Source organism: Vulpes vulpes, chromosome 6 (genome assembly GCF_048418805.1).
Source record: "Vulpes vulpes isolate BD-2025 chromosome 6, VulVul3, whole genome shotgun sequence".
NCBI classification, from domain to species: domain Eukaryota; kingdom Metazoa; phylum Chordata; class Mammalia; order Carnivora; family Canidae; genus Vulpes; species Vulpes vulpes.
Window position 1 is genome coordinate 132,971,645 of NC_132785.1, and position 16,003 is coordinate 132,987,647.

General features: G+C 41.2%; 1 gene segment (V, D, J or C); it reads right to left on the bottom strand.

Moving 5' to 3' along the window:
• Nucleotides 1-13,557: 13,557 nt before the first annotated feature.
• Nucleotides 13,558-14,240, bottom strand: LOC140599262 (immunoglobulin heavy variable 3-74-like). The segment is given in 2 exon segments: nt 13,558-13,877; nt 14,195-14,240. Coding segments are annotated over 2 exon segments (366 nt in total).
• Nucleotides 14,241-16,003: the final 1,763 nt, after the last annotated feature.

Below are 16,003 nucleotides of genomic sequence, written 5' to 3' on the forward strand. Positions count from 1 at the left end.
TTTGGTGATATTTAAGGAGATTTGGGTTTGGGTCAGTGAGTTAGTGAGGGAAATGACAAGGGATATTGGTCCAGCCTTCTGGGCCCTAAGTTCCCTATTCTGGTGCTGAGGATAATTCTCACCTCCTGGTGCAGAGACAAGAACATCCAATGTGTGATTTATTTCCTGCCATCACGGAGATATAGGAGGCTCCGTGTGCCTCCTCTGGGTGTTACCAGGTGACTCTTATTCACAGTAACCTAGGGGACCAGCTGACATGTTTGTGGTGTCAAGTTTATTGTCCTTCATGATACCATGTTGAATACTCATGCTGGGAATCAGCATCCTTGCCTGGCTATTGATTTGACTGGCAGGCTTCAGTTTTTCACTGTCAGATATGATGTTGGTGTGGCTTTTATGGAAATCACCACTATTTTGTTGACAAAAATCATCTTATGCCTTGAGTGTTAAGATGTTTTGAAGATAAAAGTCTATTGGATTTTGTTAAATGGTTGTAGGCATCAAAGGAAAGGATGATGTACATCCAATTGTTCAATCTGTTACTATAGTGGGCCCCATTTATGATCTGGGCATATTGAAGGATCCTTGCATTCCAGGGCTGGTTTTCTCTAGGTCATCTTGTATGATCCATTCCATGTGCTGTTGCATTCAGGATGCCAGGATTTTTGTGTTTATGTGCATCTGAGATATTGTGCATGAGTCCCTTTCTGTGGGGTCCTTGACTTGCTTTGGCGTCAGAGTCATCCTGGCCTCCTTAAATGAATTTGATCATGTACCATTTTCATTGATTGGAAGGTTTTGAGATGTTTTGGCCTTAATTCTTCTTAAGATATTTGGTAGAATTCATAGATAAAGCAATCTGATCTTGGATTTTTTTTATGCTTGTTATGTTTGTATATTTTTATTGGAGTTTGATTTGCTAACATATAGTAAAACACCAAGTGCTCATCCCATCAATTGCCCCTCTCAACGCCGGTCTCCCAGTCACATCATCCTCCCACCCACTTCCCCTTCCACTACCCATTGTTTGTATCCCAGAGTTAGGAGACTCTCGTGTTCTGTCTCCCTCTCTGATATTTCCCACTCATTTTCCCTCCATTCCCTTATAATCCCTTTCACTATTTCTTATATTCCCCATATTAGTGAAACCATATGATGATTGTCCATCTCTTATTGACTTACTTCACTCAGCATAATGCCCTCCAGTTCCAACTACATTGAAGCACATGGTGTATTCGACATTTCTAATGGCTGAGTAATATTCCATTACATACATAGACCACATCTTGTTTACCCATCATCTTTTGATGGACACCAAGGCTCCTTCCACAGTTTGGCTATTGTGGACATATTTGCTATGAACATTGGGGTGCAGCTGTTCTGCCATTTCACAAAAATCTGTATATTTGGGGTAAATCCCCAGCATTGCAATTGCTGGGTCATAGGGCAGATCTATTTTTAACCTTTTAAGGAACCTCCACACAGTTTTCCAGAGTGGCTGCACCAGTTCACATCCCCAACAGTGCAAGAGGGTTCCCCGTTCTCCACATCCTCTCCAACATGTGTTGTTTCCTGTCTTGTTAATGTTCACCATTCTCACTGGTGTGGGGTGGGATCTCATTGTGGTTTTGATTTGTATCTCCCTGATGACAAGGGATGTGGGGCATTTTCTCATGGCTGGTTGGCCATGTGTATGTATTCCTCTGTTAAATTTCTGTTGATGTCTTTTTTAAAAATGATGATTTATTTATTTATTCATTAGAAACACAGAGAGGCAAGGGAGAAAGGCAGAGACACAGGCAGAGGGAGAAGCAGGTTCCATGCAGGGAGCTTGACGTGGGACTTGATCCTGGGTCTCCAGGATCACGCCCTGTGGTGAAAGTGGCACTAAACCACTGAGCCACCTGGCCTGCCCTGTTCATGTCTTTTGCTCATTTCATGATTGGATTGTTTGTTTCTTTTCTGTTGGGTTTAAGTAGTTTTTATAGATCTTGGACACTAGTCATTCATCTGAAATGTCATTTACAAATATCGTATCCCATTCTGTAGGATGTCTTTGAGTTTTGTTGACTGTTTCTTTTGCTGCAGAAGCATTTTATCCTGGTTAAGTGCCAATAGTTTATTTATGGTTTTATTTTCCTTGCCTTCATAGATGTATCTTGCAAGAAGTTGCTGTGGCTAAATTCAGAAAGGGTGTTGCCTGTGTTCTCCCCTAGGATTTTGTTTGTACATGGAAGTAAAAATTCTCAACAAATTATTAGCCAATAAGCTCCAACAGTATATTAAGTGGATTTTTCTCCATGACGAAATGGGATTTATCCCCGTGATGCAACATTGGTTCAATATTAGTAAAACAATCAACATGATTGATAACAGAAACAAGAGAAAAAAACAAGAACCATATGATCCTCTTCATAGATGCAGAGAAATCATTTGACACAATACATCATCCATTCCTGAGGAAATAACAAATGTTTGAGTGGATAGGAAGACAGGGGAATGCTCTTGCACTCTTTGTGGAAATGTGAACTGGAGCAGCCACTCTGGAAAACTGTGTGGAGGCTTGTCAAAGAGTTAAAAATAGAGCTACCCTATCCCCCAGCACTTGAACTACTGGGACTTATCCCAAAGATACAGATGAAGTGGGAGATAGAGACACCTGCACCCCAATGTTTATAGCAACAATGTCCACAATAGCCAAACTGTGGAAGGAGTTTCGGTGTCCATCAAAAGATGAATGGATAAAGAAGATGTGGTATCTGTATACAATAGGATATTACTCAGCCATTATAAATGAAGAATACCCACTATTTGCTTCAACGTAGATGGACCTGAGGGTATTATGCTGAACGAAGTATGTCAATCAGAAAAGCAGAAATATTATTTGGTTTCATTCATTTGGGGAATATAAAAAATAGTGAAAGTGATTAGAGGGGAAAGGAGAGAAAATGAGTGGGAAATAACAGTGAGAGTGACAGACCATGAGAAACTCCTAATTCTGGGAAACTAACAAGGGGTGGTGGAAAGGGAGGTGGTCAGGGGGTTGGGGATGACTGGGCGACAGGCACTGAGGGGGCTCTTGACGGGATGAGCACCGAGCGTTATGCTATATGTTGGCAAATTGAACTTCAATAAAATATACAAAATAAAAAAAACATATCTTCAGAGTGTAGGGATAGAAGGAACATTCTTCAGCATCTTAAAAGCCATCTACCCAAAGCCCAAAGCAAATATCATTCTCAATCGGGAAACACTGGGAGACTTTTCCCTAAGATCAGGAACACGACAGTGATGTCCACTCTCACCACACTGCTTTTCAACATAGTACTAGAAGTCCTAGCCTCAGCCATCAGGCAACAAAAAGTTATTAAAGGAATTCAAACTGGCAAAGAAGAAGTCAAACTGTCTCTCTTTGCATACTCCACCTCAAGATTTCAGAACTCCTACAGCAATTCGGCAGTGTGGCAAGATTAAAAAATCAATGCCCAGAAATCAGTGACATTTCTATACACTAACAATGAGACTGAAGAAAGATAAATAATCAGTACCATTTACAATCGCACCCAAAAGCATAAGGTACCTAGGAATAAACCTAACAAAAAAGGTAATGGATCTATGCCCTAAAAACAATAGAACACTTCTGAAGAAAGTTGAGGAAGACACACAGAGACGGAAAATTATTCCACACTCAAGGATTGGAAGAATTAATATTGTGAAAATCTCAATGCTACCCAGGGCAATATACACACTGAATGCAATCCCTATCAAAATACCTTGGACTTTCTTCAGAAGTTGGAACCAATAATGTTAAGATTTGTGTAGACTCAAAAAGACCCTTGACAGCACTTGACAGGATGAGCACTGGGTGTTATCGCATATGTTGGCAAATTGAACACCAATAAAAATAAATTTATTATTAAAAAAATTAAAAAATAAACCGCTGAGCCACCTGGACTGTCCTGTTCGTTTCTTTTGCTCATTTCATGATTGGATTGTTTGTTTCTTTTCTGTTGAGTTTAATTAGTTTTTACAGATCTGGATAGTAGTCCTTTATCTTAACTGTCATTTGCAAATATCTTCTCCCATTCTGTAGGTTGTCTTTGAGTTATGTTGACTGTTTCTTTGGCTGCAGAAGCATTTTATCCTGATTAAGTCCCAATAGTTCACTTTTGCTTTTGTTTTTCTTGCCTTCATAGATGTATATTGCAAGAAGTTGCTGTCGCAAGTTCAAAAAGGGTGTTGCCTGTGTCCTCCTCTAGGATTTTGTTTGAACATGGAAGTAAAAATTCTCAACAACTTATTAGCCAATAGGCTCCAACAGTATATTAAGTGGATTTTTCTCCATGACAAAATGGGATTTATCCCTGTGATGCAACATTGGTTCAATATTCGTAAAACAAACAACATGATCGATAACATGAACAAGAGAAAAAAACAAGAACCATATAATCCTCTCCATGAATGCAGAGAAATCATTGGGCACAATATATAAACCATTCCTGAGGAAACAACAAATGTTTGAGTGGATGTGGAGAAAGGGGAACACTCTTGCACTGATGGTGGGAATGTGGACTGGGGTAGCCACTCGGGAAAACTGTGTGGCGGTTCCTCAAAGAGTTAAAAATAGACCTGCCCTACATTCCAGCAATTGCACTACTGGGACTTACCCCAAAGATACTAATGAAGTGAGAGATAAAGACACCTGCACCCACAATGTTTATAGCAGCAATGTCCACAATAGCCACACTGAGGAAGGAGCCTCGAAAAGATGTTCGTGGAAAGATGAACAGATAAAGAAGATGTGGTCTATGTATACAATGGAATATTACTCAGCCAGTAGAAATGACAAATACCCACCATTTGCTTCGACGTGGATGGAACTGGAGGGTATTATGCTGAATGAATTATGTCATTCAGAATAGCAGAAATATTACTTAGTTTCATTCATTTGAGGAATATAAAAATAGTGAAAAGCATTATAGGGGAAAGTAGAGAAAGCGAGTGGGAAATATAAGTGAAGGTGACAGACCATGAGAGACTCCTAAATCTGGGAAACTAACAAGGGGTGGTGGAAAGAGAGGTGATCGGGGGGATGGTGTGACTGGGTGATGGGCACTGAGGGGGTTCTTGACAGGATGAGCACCGAGTGTTATGCTATATGTTGGAAAATGAAACTCCAATAAAATATACAAAAATTAAAAAAAAAAAACAAAAAAATCTTCAGAGTGTAGGGATAGAGGGAATATTCCTCAGTATCTTAAAAGTCATCTATGCAAAGCCCACAGCAAATATCATTCTCAATGGGGAAACACTGGGAGACTTTTCCCTAAGATCAGGAACATGACAAGGATGTCCACTCTCACCACTACTACTCAACATAGTACTAAAGTCTTGTCCTCAGCAATCAGGCAACAAAAAGTTATTAAAGGAATTCAAACTGGCAATGAGAAGTCAAACTGTCTCTCCTTGCATACTCCACCCCAAGTTTTCTAGAACTCCTACAACAATTCTGCAGTGTAGCAGGATACAAAATCAATGCCCAGAAATCAGTGACATTTCTATACACTAACAATGAGACTGAAGAAAGAGAAATAATCAATACCATTTACAATTGCACCCAAAGCATAAGGTACCTAGGAATAAACCTAACAAAAAAGGTAATGGATCTATAACCAAAAACAATAGAACGCTTCTGAAAAAAGTTGAGGAAGACACACAGACATGGAAAATTATTCCATGCTTAAGGATTGGAAGAATTCATATTGTGAAAATCTCAATGCTCCCCAAGGCATTTTACACATTCAATGCAATCCCTATTTACCCAAAATACCCTGGACTTTCTTCAGAGAGTTGGAACCAATAATCTTAAGATTTGTGTGGACTCAAAAAGACCCTTGACAGCACTTGACAGGATGAGCACTGGGTGTTATCGTATATATTGGCAAATTGAACTCCAATACAAATATACAAAAAATAAACATAAAAACACAAATCATTGTGTTACTTGAATAACTAAGCCATTATATTTTTCATGCACAGTGATACTCTTTCATCGAAGGATAGAAGAGATGGGGTCTGAGGAGATCCTGAAGACACAGCATGTCACATGATGTAGTTTCCAAATGCTCATGGTCCCCAATCGTGCTCCCCTATCTTTTCTCTCTCAACCTGCACCTGTGGTCTCATGAGGATAGTCCAACAGTTAGCTCTCTGAGCAAGAATGAAGGTGAGCCTGGTTCACAGAGGGTTCTGCATGATATTCATTCACTACTTAAATGTGGTACTTACGAATCTCACCACATTCTCCACCACCCAGAAACACCTGGATATATGGAACAGAATTTCCTTCTACCCATGTATGAGTAAATTGAGATGATTGGGGATTAAGGGTTTAGTAATCCTGTCAGGTAACATATGGGACAAACTCTAGGTCAAGATGACAGAAGAGAATATATATTTGGCAGTTGAACATGGTAGGTATACACAGCAGCTTTTATTCTCATGATGTTAAAAATGAGGACTGTAGCTATCACGCATATTTCCTTATTTTTTCGGTGAATATGTTTTTTTGTTTTCTTCCCTCTATTATGTCTTTGTCATTTAACATATGATGTATAGACTTTATTTTATTTTATTTTTATAGTAAATTTATTTTTTTTGGTGTTTAACTTACCAACATACAGAATAACGCCCAGCGCTCATCCCGTCAAGTGCCCCCCTCATGCCCATCACCAATTCACCCCCACCCCCCCCTCCTCCCCTTCCATCACCCCGAGTTTGTTTCTCAGCAATTTATATTTATATTTATATTATTAATTATTAATTATTATAATTATATTATTAATTTATATTTATATTTGTATTATTAATTAATTAATAATTAATTTATATTCTGTCTCCCTTTCTGATATTTCCCACACATTTGTCTCCCTTCCCTTATATTCCCTTTCACTATTATTTATATTCCCCAAATAAATTAGAACATACAATGCTTATCCTTCTCCGATTGACTTACTTCACTCAGCATAATACCTTCCAGTTCCATCCACATTGAAGCAAATGGTGGGTATTTGTCATTTCTAATGGCTGAGTAATATTCCATTGTATACATAAACCACATCTTCTTTATCCATTCATCTTTCGATGGACACCGAGGCTCCTTCCACAGTTTGGCTATTGTGGACATTGCTGCTAGAAACATTGGGGTGCAGGTGTCCTGGCGTTTCATTGCATCTGAATCTTTGGGGTAAATCCCCAACAGTGCAATTGCTGGGTCATAGGGCAGATCTATTTTTAACTCTTTGAGGAACCTCCACACAGTTTTCCAGAGTGGCTCTACAAGTTCACCTTCCCAACAACAGTGTAAGGGGGTTCCCTTTTCTCCACATCCTCTCCAACATTTGTGGTTTCCTGCCTTGTTAATTTTCCCCATTCTCACTGGTGTGAGGTGGTATCTCATTGTGGTTTTGATTTGTATTTCCCTGATGGGAAGTGATGCAGAGCATTTTCTGATGTGCATGTTGGCCATGTCCATGTCTTTCTCTGTGAGATTTCTCTTCATGTCTTTTGCCCATTTCATGATTGGATTGTTTGTTTCTTTGGTGTTGAGTTTAATAAGTTCTTTATAGATCTTGATCAAGTTTAGAAGCTTTTGCACAGCAAAGGACACAGTCAACAAAACTAAAAAACCTACAGAATGGGAGAATATATTTGCAAATGACGTATCAGATAGACTATTTCATTTAACAATTCTAGTTCTTACACATAATATTTCATCTAGGGGACTTCAAGGAGGCAAATAAAAATCAATCAGGAGGAGGAGGGGCAAGATGGTGGAAGAGTAGGGTCCCCTAATCACCTGTCCCCAACAAATTACCTAGATAACCTTCAAATCATCCTGAAAATCTATGAATTCGACCTGAGATTTAAAGAGAGACCAGCTGGAATGCTGCAGTGAGAACAGTTCTCGCTTCTATCAAGGTAGGAACACCGGGAAAAAGAAATAAAGAAACAAAAGGCATCCAAGGGGGAGGGGTCCAATGAGGAGCCTGCCTGAAGCTGGGGTAAGTGTCCCCAGGGCAGGAGAGCCCCGTCCCAGAGAAGCAGGAGCTGCACCAACCTTCCCAGGCAGAAAGGCGCCTGCAGGGAGTTAGAGCAGGACCCAGGAGGGCGGGGATGCCCTCGGGCTCCCTGGGACACTAACAGACACCTGCGCCCCTAGAGAGTGCGCTGAGCTCCCTAAGGGCTGCAGCACGCATGGCAGGACCCGGAGCAGCTCGGAGGGGCCCGGGCGGTGGCTCCGCAGAGGGGGCTGCGGGGCGGGAGCACGAATCCAACTGTCCAGGCACCAAAGCACAGGGCGCCTGGACACAGCCCAGGATCCGGCCTCCCCCGGGACAGGCAGAGACCAGGAGGGCCCAGGACAGCAAGGACGCTCCTGCCTGGAGCTGAGCAGTTCAGCGGCCCTGCCCCGAGCCTCCAGGCCCTGCAGATGGAGAGCCCCGGAGTTACTGCGGGAGCTGAAACCAGGTTTCCAGAGTTTCCCCCTGGCACTGTAGCAGTTCCTCCTGGGGCCTCACAGGATAAACAACCCCCACTGAGCCCTGCACCAGGCAGGGGCAGAGCAGCTCCCCCAAGGGCTAACACCTGAAAATCAGCACAACAGGCCCCTCCCCCAGACCAGCTAGAGGGACCAGTTCCAGGGGAAGTCAAGGGACTCAAAGTATACAGAATCAGAAGATACTCCCCCGTGTTTTTTTGTTCTTTTGTTTTGTTTTGTTTTGTGTTTTTTTCTTTCTTCTTGATTTCTGATTGCTTCCCCCACCCCCACACCATTTTTTCTCCTTTCTTTCTTTTTCTTTCTCTTTTTCTTCTTTTTTCCCCTTTTGTTCTTCTTTCTCTTTTTTCTTTTTCTCCTTTCTTTCCTTCTCTCTCTTTTTCTACTTTTCCCAATACAACTTGTTTTTGGCCACTCTGCACTGAACAAAACGACTAGTAGGAAAACCTCACCTCAAAAAAAAAAGAATCAGAAACAGTCCTCTCTCCCACAGAGTTACAAAATCTGGATTACAATTCAATGTCAGAAAGCCAATTCAGAGGCACTATTATACAGCTACTGGTGGCTCTAGAAAAAACCATAAAGGACTCAAGAGACTTCATGACTGCAGAATTTAGATCCAATCAGGCAGAAATTAAAAATCAATTAAATGAGATGCAATCCAAGCTAGAAGTCCTAACGACGAGGCCTAACGAGGTGGAAGAACGAGTGAGTGACATAGAAAACAAGTTGATGGCAAAGAGGGAAACTGAGGAAAAAAGAGACAGACAATTAAAAGACCATGAGGATAGATTAAGGGAAATAAATGACAGCCTGAGGAAGAAAAACCTACGTCTAATTGCGGTTCTCGAGGGCGCCGAAAGGGACAGAGCGCAAAAATTTGTATTTGAACAAATCCTAGCTGAAAACTTTCCTAATCTGGGAAGGGAAACAGGCATTCAGATCCAGGCAATAGAGAGATCCCCCTAAAATCAATAAAAACTGTTCAACACTTCGACATCTAATAGTGAAGCTTGCAAATTCCAAAGATAAGGAGAAGATCCTTAAAGCAGCAAGAGAAAAAAAGTCCCTGACTTTTATGGGGAGGAGTATTACGGTAACAGCAGACCTCTCCACAGAGACCAGGCAAGCCAGAAAGGGCTGGCAGGATATATTCAGGGTCCTAAATGAGAATAACATGCAGCAATGAACACTTTATCCAGCAAGGCTCTCATTCAAAATGGAAGGAGAGATAAAGAGCTTCCAAGACAGGCAGGAACTGAAAGAATATGTGACCTCCAAACCAGCCCTGCAAGTAATTTTAAGGGGGACTCTTAAAATTCCCCTTTAAGAAGAAGTTCAGTGGAACAATCCACAAAAACAAGGACTGAATATATTTCATGGTGACACTAAACTCATATCTTTCAATAGTGACTCTGAACGTGAACGGGCTTAATGACCTCATCAAAAGGCGCAGGGTTTCAGACTGGATAAAAAAGCAGGAACCATCTATTTGCTGTCTACAAGAGACTCATTTTAGACAGAAGGACACCTACAACCTGAAAATAAAAGGTTGGAGAACCATTTACCATTCAAATGGTCCTCAGAAAAAAGCAGGGGTAGCCATCCTTATATCAGATAAATTAAAATTTATCCAGAAAACTATAGTGAGAGATGAAGAGGGACACTATCTCATACTCAAAGGATCTATCCAACAAGAGGACTTAACAATCCTCAATATATATGCCCGAATGTGGGAGCTGCCAAATATTTAAACCAATTAATAACCAAACTGAAGAAATACTTAGATAATAATACACTTATACTTGGTGACTTCAATCTAGCTCTTTGTACCCTCGATAGGTCTTCTAAGCACAACACCTCCAAAGAAATGAGAGCTTTAAATGATACACTGGACCAGATGGATTTCACAGATATCTTCAGAACTTTACATCCAAACTCAACTGAATACACATTCTTCTCATGTGCACATGGAACTTTCTCCAGAATAGACCTCATACTGGGTCACAAATGGGGTCTGAACCGATACCAAAAGATCGGGATAGTCCCCTGTATATTCTCAGACCATAATGCCTTGAAATTAGAACTTAATCACAACAAGAAGTTTGGAAGGACCTTAAACACGTGGAGGTTAAGGACCATCCTGCTAAAAGATGAAAAGGTCAACCAGGAAATTAAGGAAGAATTAAAAAGATTCATGGAAACTAATGAGAATGAAGATACAACTGTTCAAAATCTTTGGGATGCAGCAAAAGCAGTCCTGAGGGGGAAATACATCACAGTACAAGCATCCATTCAAAAACAGGAAAGAACTCAAATACAAGAGCTCACCTTACACATAAAGGAACTAGAGAAAAAGTATAAAATGGACCCCACCCCCAGCAGAAGAAGACAGTTAATTAAAATTCGAGCAGAACTAAGTGAAATTGAGACCAAAAGAACTGTGGAACAGATCAACAGAACCAGGAGTTGGTTCTTTGAAAGAATTAATAAGATAGATAAACCATTAGCCAGCCTTATTAAAAAGAAGAGAGAGAAGACTCAAATTAATAAAATCATGAATGAGAAAGGAGAGATCACTATCAGCACCAAGGAAATACAAACGATTTTAAAAACATATTATGAACAGCTATACGCCAATAAATTAGGAAATCTAGAAGAAATGGATGCATTCCTGGAAAGCCACAAACTACCAAAACTGGAGCAGGAAGAAATAGAAAACCTGAACAGGCCAATAAGCAGGCAGGAAATTGAAGCAGTCATCAAAAACCTCCCAAGACACAAGAGTCCAGGGCCAGATGGCTTCCCTGGGAAATTGTATCAAACTTTTAAAGAAAAAATCATACCTATTCTACTAAAGCTGTTTGGAAAGATAGAAAGAGTTGGAACTGGAGGGTATTATGCTGAGTGAAATAAGTCAATCGGAGAAGGACAAACAGTGTGTGTTCTCATTCATTTGGGGAATATAAAAAATAGTGAAAGGGAATATAAAGGAAGGGAAAAGAAATGTTGGGAAATATCAGGAAGGGAGACAGAACATAAAGACTCCTAACTCTGGGAAAGGAACTAGGGGTGGTGGATAGGGAGGAGGGCGGGGGGTGGAGGGGAATGGGTGACGGGCACTGAGGCGGACACTTGACGGGATGAGCACTGGGTGTTTTTCTGTATGTTGGTAAATTGAACACCAATAAAAATTAATTTAAAAAAAATAACAAATAAATAAATTACCTAGGGGAAAAAAATAAAAACTATGTATAAAGAAAAAACAATAAAACCATGATTGAAAGAACACTAGCAGGATTTGGGAAAAGGAAATAAGACTACAGAGAAGACAAGAGAGGCTTCCTTTCTACTGAGACCAGTCAAGTAAAATCAAATCAGGCCAAATTAAAAATACTATAACCAAAATGCCATCCCAATGGAGGTGGTCAATATGACGGATGATGAAGGAGAGAACTCAGTCAGAGATAGATAAGATATAATTATAAAAAAAATAGCGCAGCTGGAGGGTTCAGCAGTTTAGCGCCACCCTCAGCCCAGGGTCTGATCCTCGAGACGCAGGATGAAGTCCTACGTTGGGCTCCCTGCTGGAGCCTGCTTCTCCCTCTGCCTGTGTCTCTGCCTCTCTCTCTCCTCTCTGTGTTTCTCATGAATAAATAAACAAGCTCTTAAAAACAATTATATAAAATAAGGACTGAAAAGAAAAGGGAAACAAGGGCAAAGACAACAAATGCAGTAATATGGATTGTAATTATTGCTCACATCACATCCATTGTCCGTTATCTTCTAGATCCTTGATCTCCAATCCTCCCTCTTCTCCTCCTACCTCAAACATGGGAAATCAAAAATAACCCACAGATTCTCTATAATTTGATGCAAGGGAATACTTACTCCTCACAAGCCCCTACTGAACCAGGACCCCGTCCCCACCATTGACCCACAACACACACCCTGAGCTTCTATCCTCCCTTGGCTCCATTCAAGCACTTATGACTTTCTGAGTGGCCTAAACTTTTCTCAACAGACATGATGGTGAAGGTGATAAAGGTTTTAAACTCTCTTGGTGTGTGTGTGCATGCGTGTGTGTGTGTGTGTGTGTGTGTGTGTGTACATTTGTATTTTCTTCAGATGCCACAGCCACAATATGTCCTGGTTGGGGTTCTTCAGTTTGCCCAGGTTGGCACAAATATTGATACCGAGTGGGTGGTTCAAGACAGGGACCCCTTCAGAGATTTTTCTTCTCTACTGTTGATTGCTGTGACTCTTACAGAGAATTGAATTTTCTTGGAGGAATTTCTAATTAATCAGTGTTTAGGAAAAATAGCAAGCAAATCTAAGCAAATTTCTCTTTTGTACATGTAAGGATAATTTTTTACCAAAAACAAAGAGAAAAGAAAAGAAAAGAAAAGAAAAGAAAAGAAAAGAAAAGAAAGGAAAGAAAGGAAAGGAAGGGAAGGGAAGGGAAGGGAAAGGAAAGGAAAGGAAAGGAAAGGAAAGGAAAGGAAAGGAAAGGAAAGGAAAGGAAAGGAAAGGAAGGAAAGGAAAGGAAAGGAAAGGAAAGGAAAGGAAAGGAAAGGAAAGGAAAGGAAAGGAAAGGAAAGGAAGGAAAGGAAAGGAAAGGAAAGGAAAGGAAAGGAAAGGAAAGGAAAGGAAAGGAAAGGAAAGGAAAGGAAAGGAAAGGAAAGGAAAGAAAGGAAAGGAAAGGAAAGGAAAGGAAAGGAAAGGAAAGAAAAGAAAAAGGAAAAAGAAAAGAAAAGAAAAGAAAAGAACTGTTTCTAAATCACAGACTGAATAGGTAACAACAGAATCCTGTGCCCAGAGAGGCTCCCAGGGGGAAACTGCTCCATGGAGAGGAAGCCCAGGCCCTGACAGGAAACCTGCCCAGAACCTCCCTCTGCATCTGCTCCTGGGCCTTGAGACAAAAGTAGTGAGGCGTTTGCACACCCTGGTGGTCCTGATCCCCGTCTACAGGGAGGTTTGTGTCTGGGCTCACACTTAGGTCAACTCACTGTGTCCCTCGCACAGTAATACACGGCCGTGTCCTCGGCTCTCAGGCTGTTCATCTGCAGATACAGCGTCTTCTTTTCGTTGTCTCTGGAGATGGTGAATTGGCCCTTCACAGCGTCTGCGTAGTTTGTGCTACTTCCACTACCGCTAATTTCTGCAACCCACTGCAGCCCCTTCCCTGGAGCCTGGCGGACCCAGTGCATGTAGTAGCTACTGAAGGTGAATCCAGAGGCCACACAGGAGAGTCTCAGGGACACCCCAGGCTTCACCAGGTCTCCCCCAGACTCCACCAGCTGCACCTCACCCTGGACACCTGCAGACACAAGACATCCTGGTCAGGAAACTGTCCCACATCCCCTGTTTCTCTCACTTACCTCCACTCACAGACTTAAGGTCTCTGGTTCTCCATGAATTACCTTTTTTAAAAATTTTTTTTCTTTTTTTTTAAATTCTATTTACCTATGATAGTCATACAGAGAGAGAGAGAGGCAGAGACACAGGCAGAGGGAGAATCAGGCTCCATGCACCGGGAGCCCGATGTGGGATTCGATCCAGGGTCTCAAGGATCGCGCCCTGGGCCAAAGGCAGGCGCCAAACCGCTGCGCCACCCAGGGATCCCTCATGAATTACCTTTTAAAATAGTGACAAGGAAAACCCATCCGAGGACAGATTCCATGGTGGTTTGTCTGTGTTGTGTCATGAGCATTGAATGGGGTCACCTGGGGATCCTCAGGCTGGGGCTCCTCTCCCAGCTGCAGGGTCGGGCCTGCCTGGTTTAATCAGTGGAGGGAGGGTCCTATTTGCATATCCTTTGAATAAATAATCAGCACCATACCTACATTTGGTTCTTTACAAGTTATTAACAAGGATTGCTTTACATCTGTAGGCCACTGTCTAATGTCTTGTGACATTATGAAGTGTTCAAATCTATGAAAAAAATACCTTTTCATTTCCTTATGACTTTTTAAAAATCTCTCATCAATGTAGGTACTGTTCGTGGACAGTATTTTGCCTCCTTCAGAATATTTAATCCTACATAGTATATTCTTAACATCGGTGTCAATGTAATAAGGTTTTGTTAATTGCCTTTTAAATTCTCTATTGTTATGGATGCCTGGGGGGCTCAGCGGTTGAGATATGCCTTCTGCTTTGGGAGTGTTCCTGGAGTCCAGGGATGGAGTCTCATGTGGGGCTCCCAGCATGGAGCCTTCTTCTCTCTCTGCCTGTGTCTCTGTCTCTTTCTGTCTCATGAGTAATTAAATGAAATCTTTAAATTATAAATAATGAGTTGTTACTGTGTGGACACTTGGATTTATTTTGTATGTTGATTTTTATCCTATAGATTCCATGAAGATATTCATTAATTAAGGGTTTGGTTTTGGAACTTGTCAGGTTTGACCCTGCAACAGATCATGTCAAATGGATACAAGTATTGTTTTCTGTATCTATTGATTTAAAAATCTTTTATTCTTTGTTTCCTAAACTTCCTGGATTGGAATTCCAGTCATTGCCCCAGTATGTGTTTCCTTCTCTTCTACCTGGTTATTTGTCTGGACTAATTACTCTGTAGACATATGAAAGACCTAGGTGGAGATTTTTTCATGTTGCATGTGCATGAGCTCCCTGGAACACAACACGCAATGATCAAAGTAGGCAGCCCTTGTGCTTCTTACACAACAGGATGTGGGTTTTGTAGATATAAGGCCAGGATATTGGATTTGAGTCAGTGAATTAGTGAGGAACTGACATGGGATGTTTGCACAGCCTTCTGGGCCCTACAGACGGTTCTGCTGCTGAGGATGGTTCACCTCTCCTGGTTCAGAGAAGAGAATTTTCTCAGGGGAGATCTCTATGATTGACAACAGCTTAGTACTAACTCCAGGAAGGAATATGTGAGCAATCCACCTTTGACTGGCTGAGGGAGCTTAAAAGGTTCTTGACACAACAAATGCAGTCTGAAGTTGCAAGAGTATCAGCGTTGGATTCATGTGTCACTAGAATCTTTGGTAGCCATACATCTCTAGGATTGTGTGTCTCAACTCTGTATACGAAAGTCTATGATGTTTTGATAAGGATTGCATTGACTGTGTAAAATATTTTGGGTAGCATATATTTTCAAAATATTAGTTCTGTTTTTAAAAAGTATTTCATAACTTTCGTATTCATGAGAGACACCTAGAGGGATAGAGACATAGTCAGAAGGAGAAGCGGGATCCCTGCAGGGAGCCCGCTGTGGGATCCATCCACAGACCCTGAGTTGACCTGAGCCAAAGGCAGACACTCAATCACTGAGGAACACAGGTGTCCCAACAATAGTTATTCTTCTAATCCATAGCATGCAATCGCTTTCCATCTCATTGTGTCTTCCTCAGTTTACTTCTTAAAACGCTGATTAGGTAGAAAACTGTTGAAAAAAATCAAAGTGCCACAGCAGTGGCA